Raw genomic sequence first — 21,444 nt, forward strand, 5'->3', positions numbered from 1 at the left:
ACACCATCATTTTAAAAGTAACCCAATATCCCTGTGTCAGAAACACCTTGCTCTCGGGGGGTTTCGTACAAAAGAAACCTTTCTTATGTTCAAAACCATAAACCTATTGTATGGTTCCCTTGTGGTTCTGCAAATGGAACTTTAGGTGATTTGTGTTCTTAGGTGATTTGAGTTCTAATGATCATCATCATGCAGTAATAGTAATGTATGATATTTTGAATTGCCTATATCATAATTCACCCAAGAAATATTATCTTAATAAGGAAGAAACACCTTAGTCACTTAGCCCCCAGTATTTCCCCTCGGAGTTAAGTTTTCCCACTTCCTCCATACACTTATTCTATAATTCCTTTTCATTAAATGAAACTAATCTATCAATTTGTTTGGTCTACCCTCAAAGCATACAAAATGACTTAAAAGCAATCTGATGATTTTAATTTATGACGGGGCCTTCAAATATTCCTCTTTTAAGTCTACAGATTGACTACGCCAGATGAACAGTGACTCCTTTTTCAATCTCAGCAGTAGGTGCTACTGAATAAACAAATCCTAAGACTGATTTTTTCCTACTGGGGTAATGTTCGGGTCCCTACTAACTACTTTGGGTAGAGCTGGAATTGCTTGGAAACCTCATTTGCATCATTACTCAGAATGGATTTACATTGCTATTCTGTATTGATTCAGAGGAGAAAGGTCATAGATCATCTCCCCTGCAGTTCTTCTAACAAGTCAAATATTAAAGCAAAATAAAACACTTTATCCTAAATAGGTGTTTCGGGGACTAATGCCCCAAGAGCACGCATGAATGCCGGTTGCTTCAAAACCAAGTCCAAATTTAACAAGCATTGTTATAACTCTGGATTGGGATTCACTTTGTAATTTTATCTATGTTTTTATTTTTTGGTTTTTTTAATGGTATCTGCTAAATGCTTAGTATATGTCAGATACTGTTCCAAGTGCTGGAGTAGATAAAATGTAATTAGGTTAGACAAAGTCCCTGTCCCACATAGTGCTTCACAGTCTAAATTGCAGATCATTTATAGAGAAGCAGCGTGGCTCAATGGGAGGAGCCCGGGCTGGGGAGTCAGAGGTCATGGGTTCTAATCCCAGCCCCGCCACTTGTCAGCTCTGTGACCTTGGGAAAGTCACTTAACTTCTCTGTACCTCAGCTACCTCATCTGTAAAATGGGGATGAAGACTGGGAACCCCACAGGGGACAACCTAATTCCCTTGTATCTACCCCAGCGCTTAGAACAGTGCTTGACACATAGTAAGCACTTAAATACCAACATTAATATTATTATTGTAATATCTCAGAAAGCTTCTTTTGCAGTTATTTTCTTAGCTCACCAAGCACAAGAAACCACACTACCTTAAGTATTATATAAAATAGGGCACCATGCCCATTGTAGTTCACTGATTAGGGTTTCATCATTTCCTGGGAGGAAAACTATATACTTGAACTCACTCACCAAACTGCTATATGTGTAGAATGAATTCTACGTTTAGAAAAAGTGCTAAAATTTCTTGCAACTAGGCAGCAGCTCTCCCGTCCCGAACTATATGAAAATACATCAGTCTTTCCCTTCAACAGGTTTAACTTCAAGCTGTTTTCAGAAAAATATGGCCTAATGATGTAAAAAAGAGCATCCACCAAACAGGTGCCAAATTACATAAAACAGTGTTCTACCCAGTTCATAAATTATCTAAAATCATTCCCTCAGCTCTGTGACCACAGTGAAATATTGGCGCACAGTCTTCCAGGTTCATGAGATTGCTTGTTTAAAGAATGATGGGATGTCCCTGTGCCATAAGGAATTATTTTCATTGGCCAGAAAAATCCTGAATTTACTGAATTACTGAAAAATACTGGGAGTTAGCATTCAACCCACCCCAGTGACTTAAAGTACAGACTATCTGGATAATTACTAGAATACAAGGAAATTATGAACATATTAATTGAGCAAGCAAGCAAAGATTATTCCAATAGTGCCAAATCAATGGACAATATCACCTTCCAAATAAATTGCTGATGCATGAAAATATCATCACCGAATACGTAGCTGGATGATTGACCTAAGTACCCCGGTTTTGGTAAAGCTTCTGTCACAGAAGACACAGAGGAACTACATTCTACTATCAAACTGTCTTGTAATTATCAACTGTGGAAGGAAAAATCGTCCAAACAGTGTACTGAGCTCTGCAGTGATTCAGCACTAAAAACCATAGCTGGGGGTTGCTGATGATTTTCCAAATGAGGACTCAAACTGATGAGCAATAAAAGCATATTTATCTTCCCTCTCTTTATAAAGGGAAGTAAGAGGACCTGAGCTCTAATCCTGGCTTTGCCACTTGTCTGCTGTGTGACCGTGGCCAAGTCCCTTAACTTCCCTGTGCCTCATTTAGCTCATCTTTAAAATGGGGACTAAGACTATGAGCCCCATGGAGGACAAGGACTGAGTCCAATCTGATTGGTTTGCATATCCCCCAGCACTTAGTCCAGTGCCTGGTTGTAATAAAATATCATTTTTCAGTGGAAAAAAGAAATAAATTTGAACACAAATAGAATTTAAAGATACAAGTGCCAGAGTAATTGATCTTTCTATTGATTTCTCATTAGGGTGCCAAAACATCTTCTTGCTTCTAAATGCTTAGCTGCTTTTCTCTTTAAGGCAAAGGAAGGTTCAGAAGTAGTTGCTCCACCACCCAGTGAGGTGCCCTACTGGCACCTTCCAGGCTTTATACTCCCCTGGCCCTAGTGCCAACTCAAAAATCCACTCTGATTCTAGGCTGGTTCAGGGGCCCGGGGAGCTGCTCAGAACTGGAAAATCTAAATTCTAAACTGAACTCTCTCAGCTTCTAACAAGCTCCCTGGGCCAGCAGACCAGTTCATCATCAAACTAGACTATTTTCAGGAGTTTTATACCAGGAGAGAGGCGATTTCCCTGGCTCCAGAGGGTGACAGAGGCCTCATGGCACCTCCTCATCCCCTTTCACCCAGCACTTCCACTTCATGTGTCGTCCGACACAAGAGCGGAGAGCATCCGATGGTCCAGCATTCTTTTAACCAATTCCATAGCAGAAGGAAGGAAGAGGGAGAGAAAGAGGGTCAGGGGAAGGAAGAAGTGGAACAAGAGAGCTATCTGGGGCACAGGGAGAAAATAGGCAAATAGTTGGTTTTCTATTAGAAGATTCTCGGTTGGAGCACATTTAGATACCCTTAAATACATATATTTTCCTATTGGCTAGATATAGAGAGAAAATAGCTGGACCAGATTTTTTATACTTTGTTCCTTACCTCTAATATATATATATATACCATATATATACATATATATATTCAAAGAAAGACCCTCAAGAGCAAAAGGCTCCAAATGTGGGTTTGTTTAAAAAAAAATGTATGGTATTTGTCAAGTGCTTACTATGTGGCAGGTACTGTACTAGATACAAGCCAATCAGGTTGGACACATTTCATGTCCCAAGTGGAGCTCACAGTCTTAGTACCCATTTTACTTAACTTCTCTATGCCTAAATTCCCTCACTTGAAAGATTGGGTTCCAATATCAGTTCTGATTCTCCTCTGGAGTGTGAGCCCCATGTGGGACAAGAACTGAATCTGACTTAATTATCTTGTAACTCCCCCAGCACTTAATACAGTGCTTGGCACAGAGTAAACACTTAAATACCACAATTATTAATATGTTCAGATTACGTCTTAAAATTCTCCTCTTTGAATAATTTACAATGGGAGATGAAGCTGCACATTCATACTATTAGGAAAATTTTAAGCCAAATGATTTTTATTTCTAAATAATTACTGATTTTAATGACAAAACTGAGAAAGAATATATTGGCCTCTATAATACCACACTCCAAAAAGGAAGACAAAACATTGGAATGTTCAAGAGATGTTTCTTTCCAAAACTGAGAGGCTAGATTATGCATAAGGGCATTATCAAAAGATAAATCAAGGTGTAAAGACCCAGACATATGAATATCAAGAAAGGACAAATCTCTCAAAGAAATGGAAAGGGAAAGATAATCTTAATGGAAAGATAAAATCATGTAGAATTCATACTTTCACCAGCACTGTACCTAAGTATAACAGCATTCGTCACTGGCAATCCCAGAAAATAGTAGAACAAAAAATTAAGTGAAAACAATGCTTTCATTGTATCTTACTAGATCAACTGTGCATGTCCCTTGAAAGTAACCACATTTAAAAATAAATTATCTGCCACATTTGACAGACCATCTATTCACCTTCAACTCCTTGCAGAAATACAGTTTTTTCCCTCAACTTGCCTATTCATAATCAGATAAATTATTTTGCAGATCAGGTTTTATTGGTTCCTGTCAGGAGTATTTTGCCAGACAGAAAATATCTTTGCTTTCATAAAAAATGTGTTTATAGGCCTGGGCTAAAACAATTATATTCAGCAGATTGATAGGATTATAGTTTGGCCCTCACTGGTTTGACCAAAATATTCAAGCACTGTAAAATGCTTCTTCCATAGCTCACTGCTTTTAAAAAATCCCAAAGATGATCTTTCGAAAGACGTTTACCTTTTCCACAATCCCTGTGTATGATGTTTTTGTTTTTTCCTGTGCTGGCTAAAAGCCTAAGCAACCAAGTTGACTAAATGCTATATTTCTTCCTATTTAAATGTAATGGAAACTTTGATCACATGTTCAAGGCGCAAGCACATTTTAGAACTGACAACCACATTCCACTGGTTTTTACTGAAAGTCAAAATGTAATAGATGCCTGTGTGGTAATTGCCAATCAGCCCTTACGGAGCAGCTGAAAACACAGTATATCACTTTGATCTCTTTAAACCTAAGCTAATCCACAACCAAGAAGCCTATATAAGGAATAAGAAAATTGGCATGATTTCCAGAAACTGTCTCTATTACAATATGCATTTTGTTCATTCTTTAATATTTTCCAGTTTCAGAGAAGTCCTATTATGTTCCAGGGGGAAAAAAACCCAACTATTATCCATAATGATAAAGGGAAAAAAACACCACCACCACAAGATTCTGTATTTACAAGACACATTTTCATTAGGCAAGAGAGGTGAACCCATTTTTAAAATATGAATGTAAAAGGATTTAATTTTAAACCGGAAGGAGCATGGCCTAGTGAATAGAGCCCAGGCCTGCGAGTCGGAAGGACCTGGGTTCCAATTCCAGATCTGCTGTGTGACCTTGGGGAAGTCACTTCACTCACCTGTGCCTCAAGTACCTCATCGGTAAAACGGGGATGAAGACTGTGAGCCCCATGTAGGACACAGACTGGTTACCTTGAATCTACTCCAGCACTTAGAACGGTGCCTGGCACAAAGGAAATGCTTAATAAAATACCACAAAAAACCACGATAAGGACATCATTATTTTTTCAGTTATACTTCTGGAAAATGCAAGAGAATTTCAATTTTAATGTTAAAAGAGTGCATGAAAATAGGTACTCACATTTTGCAGGTAGGTCGTAGCCACAGGTGATTTTTGCTTGCCCAGTCTCACAGCCATTCAGGTTTCGACATTCGGCTACTAGACACGGCCCAGCTGCTCTGTGTATACAGCCATCAACTGGGGAAGAAGACCATTACAACTGTTACAACTCCTGCAAAATTAACACATTCACCAGGAATTATCGTTTCATTTTTGGTATCTTTTATGTGCTTACTATGTCCCGGGCATTGTACTGAGCGCTGAAATAGATACAAGTTAATTAAGTTGGACACAGTCCCTGTCCCATAGAGGGCTCCCAGTCACAATTCCCATTTTACAGGGAAATGAGGTACAGAGAAGTTAAGTGACTTGCCCACGGTCACCCAGCGGAAAAGTGGTGGAGCCATGATTAGAACCAAGGTCCTTCTGACACCCAGGCCCGTGTCACGTTAGCAACCAATACAAATGTTTAAACACGACAGAGGCAAAATATGGTCCACAGGTTAAATCAGGCCCACGTAGTGATTTAATCCGGCTCAAGGGTTGGCCTGGCACCCATTAAATGCTTCTCCATAGGCCAACTCCTGGCTTGCTCTGACCCCGTTATGGAATGTAATGCCACTTTCCCTCTCCAGTAACGCCCAGATACCAGTGTGGCCGAGTGGACGGAGGATGGGCCGGCGAGAAGGGTCTGGGTTCTAATCCCAGCTCCCACCACTTGTCTGCTGTGTGAACTTAAATCACTCAATTTTCTTTGCCTCAGCTACCTCACTTGTAAAATGGGGATTAAGACCGTGAGTCCCACGTGGGACATAGATTATGTCCAAATTGATTAGCCTGTATCTATCCCATAGCTTACTACGGTGCCTGGCATGTAATAACCGCTTAACAGATACCACTGAAAAAAACAACACAGGGTTCACTCATCATCATCAATGGTATCTACTGAGCACTTACTTTTTGCAGAGGAATGTTCTCAGTGCTTGGGAGAGTACAATACAACACAGTCTACCGACTGCTCCCTGTCTATAACAAGCTTACAATCTAGAGAGGTTCAACTGGAGTCACTAATCATGTCTTACTCTCAAGCAAGCAGCAAAGTACTTCCATGCTTTGAAAGCCTCTCCAACTCCAGCCAGAGATCTCTACCCTATCTCCCATCCTGGTCTTTTCACCAGAAATGTGTGTTCCATCGGTGGCCTCATTAGTCCATTAACTGGCCCACAATAATTGCCCACCCATGATCTGAAAAAACCCAATATAAATAACCACAAACTTACATATGCACTCTGATTAAGGAAAATGAGGGGAATTTTTTTATATCAGTAAAATTAGTTACATATTTCGCTGACTGTTTATGAATAGGGATATTTTGCATAGAAATATTTCAAACAGCTTAGCTGAATACGCAAATTTAAGTTTGTTAGTTCACTGAATATTTACAGTAAAAACACCCATTCTAAATAAATCCAATGCACATTTTTCAGCCCTAGTCAGTAACTTTTCCTCATCTCCCATTCCCTTCTGCATAACCCTGGCTTACTCTCTTCACTCTTACCGACTCCCAGCCCCGCAGCACTTACGTACATATATGTAATTTCATTTATCTTGACATCTGTCTCCCCGTCTCTAGACTGTAAACTCATTGTGGGCAGGGAATGTGACTGTTTACTATTGTATTGTATTCTCTTAAGCGCTTAGTACAGTGTTCCGCACACAGTAAGCACTCAATAAATATGCCTGAATGAATGAAAAAATACTAGTGGCAAACCCTACCATTAACTGACTAAATTAGGGAATTATGACAGATAGGTTCTGTGCAACGTTTTCAATTGCCATTTTGGTTTTTATCTTAGGTAAAGTGACTGTCTTGTTGAGTTCAACATTGTTTGATTTGGACACCCATTTCAAAATGTTCTAACATAAGGTATATAAATGCAGAATAAATATTTTATTGTCCCTGATAAAGAAAACCCCAGAAAAAAATCCGGAAACAGCAACAAAAAACACACAAGTCTAAAAATGCAGTTATCCATTTTTTGAAATGAAAGTCATGGCACAGAATTAGAAAAGATTAATTGGAGACATATAGGCATGGTAATGATATCAAGTCGCTAAGATTAAATGCTTACTAAAAGACTTGCCATGTAACCATCTTCAGTCCTTTGCCCATTAATAATCTCTAGCACTTGTGCACTTATTTAAAATCAATCGTTTTTATTGAGCACTTAGTATGTGCAGAGCACTTTACTAAGCATTTGGGAGAGTATAATATGACAGAATTGGTAGACATTCCCTACTTATTCTAATTCTCACTGTTTTTGTTCATATGTTTATTCGATTGTACCTTCAAGAACACACTTTGATGTTTTTGTCCGCCTTCGCCCCCAAATTACAATGTAAGTATCTCACTTTGCCTTTTACCTCCCAATGCACTTACCCAGAAGGTGTTCAAAAATACTATTGTTCCTACTTTCACACTGTTAACGTGTTTTTTAATATATATACTTGGAGGGCTTCCTGTCCTCTCCTAACAGCCCCAGCTCTGCTCTTTCAAACCCAGTCTCTCCAAGCTCAGTTCAAGTCGATTAAAGCCTGTCTCCACCTCTAGACTGTAAGCTCATTATGGACAGGGAACGTGTCTGCTAATTTTCTTGTATTATACTCTCCCAAGCGCTTAGAACATAGTAAGGGCTCAGTAAATACCATTGATCGGTAGGGGATAAAAGTTGATCCTGCATGGCCCCAGACTTTTTCGTCTTCCCTCCTGCCACCAAAGGTCTCTGATCCCGAAATGTTCTGTGCATGCCGGTCTGGGGATAAAAGGGGCTGCCATATTCCCTTGGTGTCCCCTACACCATTCATCCAAACCACACTGCCTCCACGGGGCCCCAGTACTAGCTCTTCTCCGCAACATCGAAGAGACCCCATCCCGTCTTGCCTTCCACCGGCCTGGCTGGGGAGAGAAAGCAGCCTCAGTGTGCCTTTAGTACTACCAAGGGACCAGCCACCCTGCTTCCACTTCTATTGGCGCTCCTATAATATAATAATTATGGTACTGTTAAGCACTTACTATGTGCCAGGCACTGTGCAGCTGGGGGGGATACAAGCAAGAGTTTTGTGGGATTAGAATTTAAGATGCTCCTCTGAATCCCAACCACAATATTTCAGGAAGATTGAGATCTGAGTGTTTTGGGTACAGATTCCCTCCCAATATCAGGATTTGGGGGTAGATGCTATCTTTGGCAATGCTTGCCAACAGTCCCGAGCCCAAAAGGTGTTAGGAGGGAGGTGGTTAATTAAGAAGGCCCTTTACTCCTCAACAAACTTCCTCTAGTCAACTATCAAAGACTGACTACTTCGACCCTTAGATTATCATGCAAGGCCATCTGTTCGTGTAGACTTTTTATAAGAGAGAGCTTGAAAGAGGGAGAGATGGGAATAGGAGTCAAAACTTTGCTTTGAGAGAATTGAGGGGTGGGAGAGCTTCTGACAACATATAATTGAGCTTTTTTACAGTTAAAGCATTCATCCAAATGAGGGCAACTTGATACGTGTGAATGCCTTAAAAATCACTTAAAGCTAGACTAGGCAGTGACTGAAATTGTATCAACCACTTCCTGGAGATTCGGGTTGTATTGCCCTGCCTCTCCTGCATTCCTCAGAGCAAGCGCTTGTAGTATTCAGAAATTAAGAATTACAAGAAATGGGATGCGGATGAGAAGTTAGACACGAACTTTAATGAAAAATGTGCTCCCACAGCTAAATTACAAAACTGAAAAGAACTCGACCGTTCAGTGTGGGCCAATTATAAGCAAAAATTTTTAAATGATCTATCCAAGCAAATATTTTGCAGCGCCTAGAGCAACATTTAAGAGTCCAAAATTCCCATTTTTCAAATATTTGGACTTAAAAAGTTTCGTCAACAGAAATTTTGGACAGCTTTAAAACGATCACAACCTGCCTTTCCTGGCATGGAGAAGCAGCACGGCCTAGCGGAAAAGCACGGGCCTGGGAGTCAGAGGGACTGAGGTCTAATCTTGGCTCTGCCACTGGTCTGCTGTGCGACCTTGGGCAAGTCACTTCACTTCTCTGTGTCTCAGTTACCTCACCTGTAAAATGGGGATAGGCTGTGAATGCCAAGCGGGACATGGATTGTGTCCAACCTGATTACCTTTCTGTCTACCCCAGGGCTGAATACGCTGCCTGACATAATAAGCACTTAAGCACCCCCCCTCCCTTTGCCTTCTCTCCCTGACCTAAGGAGAGAATCAGTCTCCAGAAGACAGCAGGCTTTCCATACAGTAAAAGAGAAAGGGGCAGGGGCAAGAAGGGTGAGAGAAGGGAGAGAAAAGAGGGAAGAAGAGGAGAAGAGGAATAGGAAAAGGCAAAAAGAGGGAGAAGGAAAGAAGGAGAGGAAGAAATGGAAAGGAGGACAGAAAAGGGGGACAGAACAGAGAGGAGTAGGGGAAGAGAATGGAGAGATATGAGAACCGAGGTACAGGTGCATGCAGATTGGTCATCGGGGGTAGTTACAGTGAAGTCACGTTTACTTTCAGTCATTCATTCAATCAGAGCACTGTACTAAGCACTTGGAATGTCCAATTTGGCAATAGATAGAGACAATCCCTGCCCAACAGTGGGCTCACAGTCTAAAAGGGGGAGACAGCAAAACAAAACGAGTAGTCAGGCATCAATACCATCAAAATAGATCAACAGAACCATGGATATATATACACATCACTAATAAAATAGAGTAATAAATAATATATACAAATATACACAAGTGCTGTGTGGAGGGGAAGGGGGTAGAGCAGAGGGAGGGAGTAGGGGCAATGGGAAGGGGAAGAGGAGCAGAGGGCAAGGGAAGGCTGTCTGGGAAGGCCTCCTGGAGGAGGTGAGCTCTCAAACATACTCAATGGATGGCACCAATCAGAGGCAGGACAGAAGGTGTGCCAAGGGGCTGAAGGGGAAATTGTTTTAATAGCCAGAGCTTTCTAAGGAGAAAGAGACTTTCTTTCACAGAAACGCACAGTCTCTTTACCCTATTTTTGAATTCCCAAAATGAGAGCGAGTGTTTCCGAGAGAACTTCTCTCAGGATAGCAACAGCAACTTCTTGCGTGTGGAAAAATTGTTCCAACTAAGACCCAGTGCCAGCCTTGCAGGTAGACCTGTAGCCGAGCCTAGGAAGTTTTTTAAAAAAAAAAAGCTACAGAGTTGACTCTGTGCCTTTTGTGAAAACAAATTCCTTTAAGCCTTAAGTGCTCTGAAAAGAAACAACTGAAACTAAGAAAATGCCACGTTTCAATTTAGCTGAAAGCACTTCCCTAGAGTTTTGGAGCGATAAGATTCCCCCTTATTACCTCTGGAATAAAGAGGTAATCTGGGGCTGCCTAATACTTGGACCAATTCTCCCAGGACTAATTTGACTTCCTGGTAGTAAATGTGTCGTTTGGGAAGATCATTAACTCTTTCACAGCATCAAGGAATTGTTCAGCTCATTCTTGCCGACAAATTATTATTTCTGCTGCATACACTACAACAATACCCTAACTAGCTCAACAGTGACCTAAAAGAGTTAATGATCCCCACAAAAATGCCTGGAGAAATTTAGGCACCGGAAAGGTTGGGCTCATTGAAAAAAAGATGAAGTCCGATCATAAACTGAAAAAAGCAAGGCAGCTACTAAAAGAGAGACCCAGGACTACCCTAATAAAAAAGGAATGAGTAGTAGAGAGCAAAATAGCCATGGTGAGCTCTTAAAATAATCTAAACTTCTTCAATTCTCAACAGTGAATGCTATTTTTTTCAGTAAAAAAGGATCTATTTAAGGCAGATACCACTCCAAGTTTCCTGAAAATATCAAGAATTATTCTAAACTTTTATGGGGAATCTACAGAAGTAATTTGGGAAATAGGAAACATTAGCAAAGGTGACAGACTTGTTTCTCAATAAAAAGCTTTTTCAACAAGTGTAAAAGGTGTAAAAGCTGCTAGAAGGCAGGGAAATAGATAAGATTTCATCAGTTTAGCAAACTTTTGGGGGAAGGCAGTGACTATCACTGATCCACACTGATCCAACAACTGACTCAGCCTCCTGTCTCATCCCACTTCAGTCCTTTCTTAACTCTGCTGCCCAGATCATTTTGTTAAAAAGCAATTCAGTTCCTGCCTCCCCACTCGTCAGTGCTTAGAACAGTGATTGGCACACAGTAAGCGCTTAACAAATACCATCATTATTATTATTATTTTCTAAAAAGAAATTTATCCATGTTTCCCCACTTTTCAAGAACCTCCACTGGTGGCTCATCCACAACCAAACCAAACAAAAACTCTTTACCATCAGTTTTACAGCACTCGATCACCACGTCCCTTCCTACTTTAGCTCACTGATTTCTTGCCTCGACCCAACGCGCTCTTTTGTCCCCCTTAATGCCAACCTACTCACTGTACCTCGATCTCATCTCTCTCAATGCCCATTCCTTGCCTACATCCTGCCTCTGGCCTGGAACTCCCTCCTCCTTCATATCTGACAAACCACCACTGTCCCCAGCTTCAAAGACTTATTAAAATCACACCTCCTCCAAAAGACCTTCCCAGACTAAACCTTCATTTCCTCTACTCCCTCTCCTTTCTGCACTTCCATTGCTCTTAATAATTCTGGTATTTATGAAGGAAGCAGCATGGTGTAGTAGATGAGGCATGGACCTGGGAGTCAGAAGGTCACGGGTTCTAATCCTAGCTCTGTCACTTACCTGCTGGGTGGCCTTGGCCAAGTCGCTTAACTTCTCTGTGCCTCGGTTACCTCAACTTTAAAACGGGGATTAAGACTGGGAGACCCATGAGGGAGAGATTGACTGAGTCCAACCTGATTAGTTTGTATCCACCCCAGAGGTTACCACATTGTAAGCGCTTAACAAATACCACTATTATTAAGAGCTTATTAAGTGCCAAACGCTGTACTAAGGCCAGGGTAGTTACATGTTAAAGCAGGTTGGACATGATGACTGTCCCACATGGGGCTCACAGTCTAAAAAAGAGGGAGTAGGATTTAATCCCCATTTTACAAATGAGGTAACTGAGTCACAGAGCAATAACTTTCCTAGACACGTGGCAGAACCTGGACTAGAATCCAGGTCCTCTGACTCCCAGGCCCGTGCTCTTTCCATTAGGCCAAGTGTTTCTTCACTTGGATTTGTACCTTTCATTCACACCCCCCTTAGCCCCTCATCACTTATGTACATAGCCATAATTTATTTTAATGTCTGTCTCCCCTTCTAAATAAATAAAATAAATTGTGGTATTTGTTAAGCGCTTACTATGTGCAAAGCACTGTCCTAAGCGCTGGGGGATACAAGGTGATCAGGTTGTCCCACGTGGGGCTCACAGTTTTCATCCCCATTTGACAGATGAGGTAACTGAGGCACAGAGAAGTTAAGTGACTTGCCCACAGTCACACAACTGACTAGCGGCGGAGCCGGGAATAGAACCCGTGACCTCTGACTCCCAAGCCCGTGCTCTTTCCACTGAGCCACGCTGCTTCTCTAGTCTATAAGCTCCTTGTGGACAGCAACGTGTATGCCAACTGTTACAGTGTATTCTCCTTGCATACAGTAAGTGCTCAATAAATATAACCGATCAGTTGATTAATATCTGTCTCCCCCTCTAAACTGTAAACTCCTGGTGGGCAGGGAACATAGCCGACTCCATTATATTGTACTCTCCCAAGTGCTCTGCACACAGTTAGTGCTCAAATAAGTGCTCAAGAGAAGCGGCATGCCTTGGTGGAAAGAGCATGGACGTGGGAGTCGGTAGGACCTGGTTTCTAATCCCAGCTTTGCCACTTGTCTGCTGTGTGACCTTGGGCAACTCACTTCTCTGTGCCTCAGTTACCTCATCTGCAAAATGGGGATTAAGACTGAGGGACCAATGGGGATCACTGACTGTGACCAACCCGATTAGCTTGTATCTACTCCAGCATTTAGTACAGTGGCTGGCATAACAAATACCATAAAAAATAAATGAATACCATTAATTGGTATTCTTAGGATCAGCAGCTGTGAACACAGTCCCTGATTTCAGTAAAAACCTTCTCACTGAGAGGCAGGGTCAAGTAGAAATGCAGGGAGAAAGAGGCCTCGTTTACCAAAATATTAGAAATGAATCCATATTCTTCAGAGGCTTCACTGCGGCTTTGATACAATTTCAAAGACGGGTAGCGGTGAGTTGGGTCTTCCCAGATGAAGGTGAGGGATCTACATTTATTGCTTCAGAATCCTAAGGCCAACAGAGACCTCTATACAATGAATACAACAAACCTCTATTTCTTAAAAGTACAACCTCTATTTCTCTTTTCTTTGACAACAAAACAGTAAGAACAAGACTCTGTGATTCATTCTCTAACCAGCCCTGTAAGAACTCAAAGTAGGGGAGATTGAGGTTAGGAGCAAAAGCCCCAGATAATGAAACTGATGGCAAAACGTTTTCGCCTGGATGTCAAAAGACAGGAACACTTGAAGGTTTATTTTTTAGAGATATTTATTTTCATCTAACAAAATACCGACCTACGGCAGCATTTGGGTTTGCAATGCATCGCACAGGCTAGTCCATAATATAGCAACCGATGTATTAGTATTAGGCAGCTTCAATCTTCCCGCACTTAAATTCAAAGTTTCAAATATAGCATTAAGAAACTCATACCAAGTAAAATCTATTTTTAACTAAAAAATATTTCTCCATTCGTCTATGCTTTTCTGCTCCACACAATCTTAAACCCGTCTGGAGCGGAAGGCCACACACTCCACTTTGCCTATGCCGACTCTGGGCGAGAAATAGAGAACTTCCCCTTCGAATTCACAGCAATTCGCAATTTGATCATTTGTACTTATGGTACCTTTCCCCTCATCAAAATTGTTAGCATAAGACGGTAAGGCCATTGATACCAAAATCAAAATGTCGACATCTCAATAAATTGATCTTTCTCCCGGGAAAGTACTCAAAAAGGAATGTGTGATACTTAATTTCATAAAAGAGTACACAAAAAACAATCAATGGTATTTACTGAGCGAAGACCTTGGTGCAGAACACTGTATTGATATTGTGGTATTTGTTAAGCACTTACTCTGTGCTAACCACTACACAAGGGGTAGATGAAAGCTAATCAGGCCAGACATGGGCCCTGTCCCACATCGGGATCACAGTCTAAGAGGTGGAAGAACAGATATTCAACCTCTTTTTTTTTCTATTATGGCATCTGTTAAGCGCTTACTATGTGCCAAGCACTGTTCTGAGCACTGATGATGAAACTGAGGCACTGGGAAGTTAAGGGACCTCCCCAGGGTCACACATCAATCAGGTGGCAGAGCCAGCATTTAAACTAGGTCCTCTGACTCCCAGACCCCTACCCCTAGGCCATGCTGTAATCATAATAATTATAGCTATGGTATGTTAAATACTTATTATATGCCAAAAACTCTGCCATTAAGCTCTGTGGCAGATATAAGATCAATCAGTCAATGGTATTTATTGAGTGTTTACTATGTGCAGAGAACTGTTCTAAGCACTTGAGAGAGTACAACAGAAGTGGCAGGCTCATAATAAGCATACAATCTAGAAGGAAGGCAGATACGAATATAAATAAATAAATTACAGATTCCCTCCATATAAGCAGGGAATCTCTCTGTTAATTCTGTCGTATTGCACTCTTCCAAGCACTTGGGACAGTGCTCTGCATATAGTGAGCGCTCAATAAATACCACTGATTGACCGATATACGTAAGTGCTATGAGGCTGAGGATGGGGTGAATATCAAGTAGTCACTCACAGGGTGGAAATCCAAACGCAAAGATGACACAGAAGGGAGAGGGAGTCAAGGGAAAAGAGGGCTTCACTGGGTAAGGCTTCTTGGAGATGAGATCTTAAGGCTTTGAAGCTAGGGAGAGTGGTGGTCTGGCATATATTCAGAGCACACAGTGAGTGCTCAGTAGATACGACTGATTAATTGACTCAGATGAAATATTATAGGAAGGATAATGGACTCTTCCTGAAGGACTGAAAGACATCAAAATTTCAGGCTTCTAAATCTCCTCTCTCCACATAGAACTCAGACCTCTGAGCACTTCTCTGTCCCAAGTTTACCTTCTCCATATCTATAAAAAAAAAAAGCAGTCAATGCCTAAGACTTTTCCGAAAAAAGCTGACTGTGTGGGTTTACAAATATAGGCAATGAAAGTGACAGCCAAACCAAGGAAATCCTGAATAATGTAACACTTGGCAAGGGTTTTAATCATTGGATTGGCAAGACAGGATGTAATACTTCAGCTCCTTTTGCAACATGTCAGTGCTATCTTCATTTAAATACCACGCACTGGGCTTGCAAGGAACAATGATGGGAGATCGATTTTTGTAGGGGTGTTTATGAGCAATCCAAGCTAACTGTGAAGTGAGCACTGTTTGTATGAAAACAGTGACAACCAAGGGGGAAAATGATGACAAAGATAGGCACCCTATTATAAAAGTGAGAAAAAAGATCATGAATCAGATACAGGAGAATTACCCCAGTGCCTTTCATTAAGAAGGTGAAGAATCCATAGTTATCAGGTTGAATAGTTTAGCTGTAATCAGCACAACACTGTAGCCAGTCAGCATCATCTAATTAGGTTTGCTTATCCTATTTTGAAAACAATAGCTTCCAACCATTTACCTGCAGCTCTCAAGCACCATTGACAATAAATGGATCACATTGGTTCAAGTAAAATTCACACCCAAAATCTGACTAAAAGTTCCTGTTTATTGTCGTACTGTACTCTCCCAAGCGCTTGGTACAGTGTCCTGCACGCACTATGTGCTCAATAAATACAACTGAATGAATGAATCATTGGTATGGTGCAAGAAGCAGAGATAGAAAGTTAAGACGGGGCAAAACTTTGCAACTACGTAGAGAATGCTCTGGGGAGAGAAAGAGAGGTTGGAGGCTGGAAGATTAAACAGAAAGAGGACAAATAATCATTAAGGAATTTATGGAATGCTTCCTGTATGCCAAAGCACATATTTAAAATCCCCACTTTCCAGATGTGGAAATGGAAGAGCAGACAACTTAAGCGTATTGCCCAAGATCATAGCTGGCAAGAGGAAGAGGCAGGATTGGAGCCCAGGTCTTCTGAATTCCAGTCCTGTGCCATTTCCACTAGGTTAGCAGACCCAGTTCCTGTCCCACACTAGGCTCACAATCTAAGAAATAGGGAGGGCAGATATGCTATTCCCATTTTACGGGTGAGAAAACTGAGGTCCAGTAAGTTGAAATGACTTACCCAAGGTCTTAAAACAGGTCAGTGCAAGGATTAGAGTCTGTGTGCTAAGACTCTACCAGGATAAGACTACCAGCCTTGCTGAACTTTCTTCTAGGCCATAAGAGTTCAAGTATGAGGGGACTATTGCCTGGATAAGATATGTGGACAGGGTTTGGTTTTTTCCATGCCACCGATAGGTTTCTAAATTTCTTGCTGAATTATACTTAAACACTTGGCTGTGCAATTGTATCAGAGAGAGAGGACAAACAGTAAGTGTCCGTGTCATTTAAAAAATAATTTAAAAAATGCAAGTGGTTGAAAAAAATTGACAGTTTTGTTGAAAATAAGTAACTTTAGAGTTTACTCTAGGGCCATGGAATTACATTTTATAGAATAGACAAAATATCCAGAATCCCTTCATTTGCTAAGAACCAATATTTGCATGCTGTATATGTTCAGAAGGAGTTATTTTATGTATGCTATCTGTCGTGGCAGGCTTAGTTTCAAATAAGATTAACTCCAGAATACAAATACATTTTTGGGTGGTTGCGTCAGCAGTCATTTTTAGAAGCATGACTGGAAATGTACCGTCGAAGCGAGAGAGAAAAATTCTTTAAGCCGTCAAGACTGTGGAAGTCACACCCTTGTGCATTCACCACTCACTCTAACTACTCACCTTTCACATAGGAAAAGGGGCTAATCTCGAATCCAACACAGAAAACAATCCCAGTAGGATGTAACTAAGACACTGCTGAGGACTTCATACTATTGGCAGAGAGCACCCTGGTGAAACCTTTGAGATAAATGCCTTCCTGAAATCCACACGTAGACACACACTTTAGAGTTTCCACTTGACTAGAAGGGGTGAGTCATAACGATAAAGAGCATACAAGACCCAAGTCCGCTAAGAAAATCGTGGCACTGATTACCTGCGAGCTTATGATTTGAAATATTAAACTTTCATATTTGAGAGAGCTAAGAGTAGGAGAGAAGTATATCGGAGCAGGGGGACTTTTGTAGCACTAGAATGATGACTGAATCCTGGTTCCGCTGCTTCCTCCTTGACCATGGGCAAGTCACTTCACTTCTCTGTGTCCCAGCTACCTCATCTGTAAATGGGGATTAAGACTAGGAGCCAATGTGGGACACGGACTGCGTCCCACCTGATGAGCTCGAATCTACCCCGAGCTTAGTACAGTGCCTAGCACATAGTAAGCGCTAAGCAAATACCATAAAAAAAGAATAAGCCAACTGACTAGCAGAGAATATTGCTTAATTTTAATTAGAAGGAAGGCCTTACACGACGAAATCAAGATCAGGAGAAATACACAACAATGAATATATGGAAGAATATGAAGCAGAGACAAGGAGACCGTTAAAGAATCCAAAGTCAACAATGTTTGGGAAGCAGAGACATTCTCAGACAAGAGGAGTAGGAAAACAATCAGCACTGCTAAAATATGAGAACTCGTGTGGTTTAAATTATGAACAGTACTTAAAGATGCCAAGACAGAACACACGGAACCCAAGAAACCAATTCACCCCACTGCTACAGCCACGACTTTATGTGATAAAATGCACTATTTTGAGGAAATACAATGTTTTATTGTGCCAACACCTACGCTTGATTTTCCAGAATCTGCCATTTTGACTTGAAGTCTATTAATTTATATGAATATGCCAATTATAGTATATTATGTTCCTAGCTGTATAATACAACTGATATATTAAATAACATAATCATTTATCATTGAAATAATTATATTGCATTAACATTACATTAATTTCTGTCTCCCCCTCTAGACTGTAAGCTTGTTGTGGGCAAAGAATGTATCTGTTATATTGCGTAGGACTCTCCCATGTGCTGAGTATAGTATTCTGCACATAGCAAAAGTGCTAAACAAATAAGACTGATTGACTTCTAGAATGTGACCCCGCTGTTGGGTAGGGATTGCCTCTGTTACCGAATTATACTTTCCAAGCACTCAGTACAGTGCTCTGCACACAGTAAGCGCTCAATAAAGAAAACTGAATGAATGAATTTCCTTTTTAAAAAATCTTAATTCCTATTTAGAAGCCAATACAGAAGGTCCAAACACTTTTGCACATTAGACTAACAACAGAAAATAAAAATGTAGCTGTGTCTACCGCCCTTTTAATAATAATAAAAATAATTGTGGTATTTGTTAAGCGCTTACTATGCGCCAGGCATTGCAGGGTGGATACAAGCAAATTGGGTTGGACACAGTCCATGTGCCATGTACGTCTCATAGTCTCAATCCCCATTTTACAGATGAGGTTCCTGAGGCAAAGAGAAATGAAGTGTCTTGCCCAAGGTCTCATAGCAGACGTGTGGAGAAGACAGGATTAGAACCCAGGTCCTCTCACGCCCAAGCCTGTAGTCTCTCTACTAAGGCCCCATTGCTTCTCTGATCATTAGGACACTATTATGAAATTATTACGTCAGTGTACTAATTGGATGAAAGAATCAATTCAGATATTTTCACTGAGGAGTTATCTGATAATATCAAATAAGATTACAACTGAATAGTTTTTTGATCTTTCGCTAAAGTTACAAAACTCTAAAATGAAGAAAACTAGATGTTTTTAACACAATGGACTTCTCTGAAAGAAATGCTACAGTCATTATGAAAGTAGAATGGGCTTTTTTTTCCCACATAAAATACCAAGTTTTTCCAGTAACAAACGTGGCCTACTCAATTGGTAGGCAAAGTTCTAGTGTAACACGATTTTCTATTCTTAGCTCACACACAGGATATAACAACTTAGTGCAACGCGGATATTATAACATGCTTGAATATCAATCTTCTGATTGTAAAACAAGTAGCATAGTTTCCATTTTGTGAGCCCCTTCCTCTAGACTGAGAGCAGGAATGTGTCTGTTGTTATATTGTACTCTCCCAAGTGTGCAGTGCTTTGCACACAGTAAGCGCTCAATAAATAGCATTTAATGAATGAACGAATCTTTTCATGCTCTTGCTACTTCACCAGGCATAAACCTGATATTTGGGCATAAGAGAGCTAGAGAGACCTGCAACGCTTCCCATTAACAGATTAATCCCATTAGAGATTCCATGAAGTCACCATCCATTCTCCTCCAGACTGCAAGCTCCTTGTGGGCGGGGACTGTGTCTACCAACTGGACAGTAATAATACTCTCCCAAGAACTTAGCACAGTGCTCTGCACACTGTAAGAGCTCAATAAATACCGATGTTTGATTGTTCATCCACAGATCAGGCAGTGAGAATTAAGAAACTGAAATGCACGATCACCTAGAGTAAGACAAGATGAGGCTAATTTAATGTCAAGTGCCGTGTTTGGCTCTTGAAGTAATGTAGCAATGACATTTAGTGAACTAGATGTCAAGAAAATTATCTAACAAAGACAGAAACTGCTAACCCACAATAGAATATATTCCACTGCCAATGAGTCCTACTAATGGGAATGTCAAACAAGACAAGAAAAACTAACAATTATGATGTTTTCTATTGCTTTATTTGAAGCTGGCTTGCCATTATCTCCTAAGCTACCCTTTGAATGGATGCCCTAACTGGAAAATTGCGTAGCGCAACAACCTGAACATTTGAGAAATACTGGGTCCCCGGTGCCTCATCAGCAGGACACAACAATGTCCCCTCAGGAGTGACAAAAGGGAAAATAACTTCCCTCTGTCCTTTCCTTTGTTCTCAACTTTTGAGGGAGACTCACAGCAGCAGTCTGACCTCGTACCTGCTCCACTGCAAGGCCCGCATTGTCGGAGAGGAGAGTAATGTGGAGCCAGCTGGGATGAAAGTGAATTGCGAGGAGTTCACACATAAAGGCTGCCCAGCGGGTCTCCGCCACGGCCTGGTCCCCTCCTCTCTGGGGAGAAGTATCTGGTTCCCGGTGCTATGGAAAAGCCAAACCATTTCTCTCAGTATTTAGCAGGTTTTTTGCTTTGGGGATCAGTCATGGATCTGCCACGATAATCCGAGACTGCGTCGGGATTGAAAACCAAGTCTCCTGATCCCAGCACTGCTTAATGATTGTGGCATGTGTTAAACTCTCACTATGTGCCAAGCACTGTAATAATAATAATAATGATGATGATGATGGGATTTGTTAAGCGCTTACTATGAGCCAGGCACCATGCTAAGCGCTGGGGTGGAGAGAAGCAAATCGAGCTGACACAGTCCCCGTCTCACGTGGGGTTCACAGTCTCAATCTCCATTTTACAGATGAGGTAACTGAGGCACGGAGAAGCGAAGTGATTTGCCCAAGATCACACACCAGACACGTGGCAGAGCCGGGATTAGAATCCATGACCTTCTGACTCCCAGGTCCACGCTCTACCCCCTACGCCATGCTGCTTCTCTATACTAAGCAATAGGGTAGATACGAAATAATCAGATCTCTTTGGGGGCTCACAGTCTAAGTATAAGGGAGAACAGGTATTGAACCCCCATTTTGCAGATGAGGGAAACGAGGCTCAGAGAAGTTAAGTGACTTGCCCAGCGTCACACAGCAGCAAAGTGGCAGAACCGGCATTAAAACCCAGGCCATGCTTCTGCTTCCACCAGCTGGGTAGAAAAATGAGAAAAGATAGAGAAGCAGCGTGGCTCAGTGGAAAGAACCCGGGCTTGGGAGTCAGAGGACACGGGTTTGAATCCCACCTCTGCCACTTGTCAGCTGTGTGACTGT

At 41.3% G+C, this 21,444-nt stretch overlaps 1 protein-coding gene across 6 annotated transcripts in view; it reads right to left on the reverse strand.

Moving 5' to 3' along the window:
- MACROD2 (mono-ADP ribosylhydrolase 2) overlaps positions 1 to 21,444 on the reverse strand; it is a 1,182,461-nt gene that overhangs the window by 814,973 nt on the left and 346,044 nt on the right. For all 6 annotated transcript variants that reach the window (XM_029072595.2, XM_029072594.2, XM_029072593.2 and 3 more), the window contains exon 5: positions 5,476 to 5,592. In XM_029072595.2, coding sequence (XP_028928428.1) covers positions 5,476 to 5,592 — 117 coding nt within the window. The remainder of the gene's footprint in view (positions 1 to 5,475; positions 5,593 to 21,444) is intronic.

Source organism: Ornithorhynchus anatinus, chromosome 9 (assembly GCF_004115215.2).
Source record: "Ornithorhynchus anatinus isolate Pmale09 chromosome 9, mOrnAna1.pri.v4, whole genome shotgun sequence".
Classification (NCBI taxonomy): Eukaryota; Metazoa; Chordata; class Mammalia; order Monotremata; family Ornithorhynchidae; genus Ornithorhynchus; species Ornithorhynchus anatinus.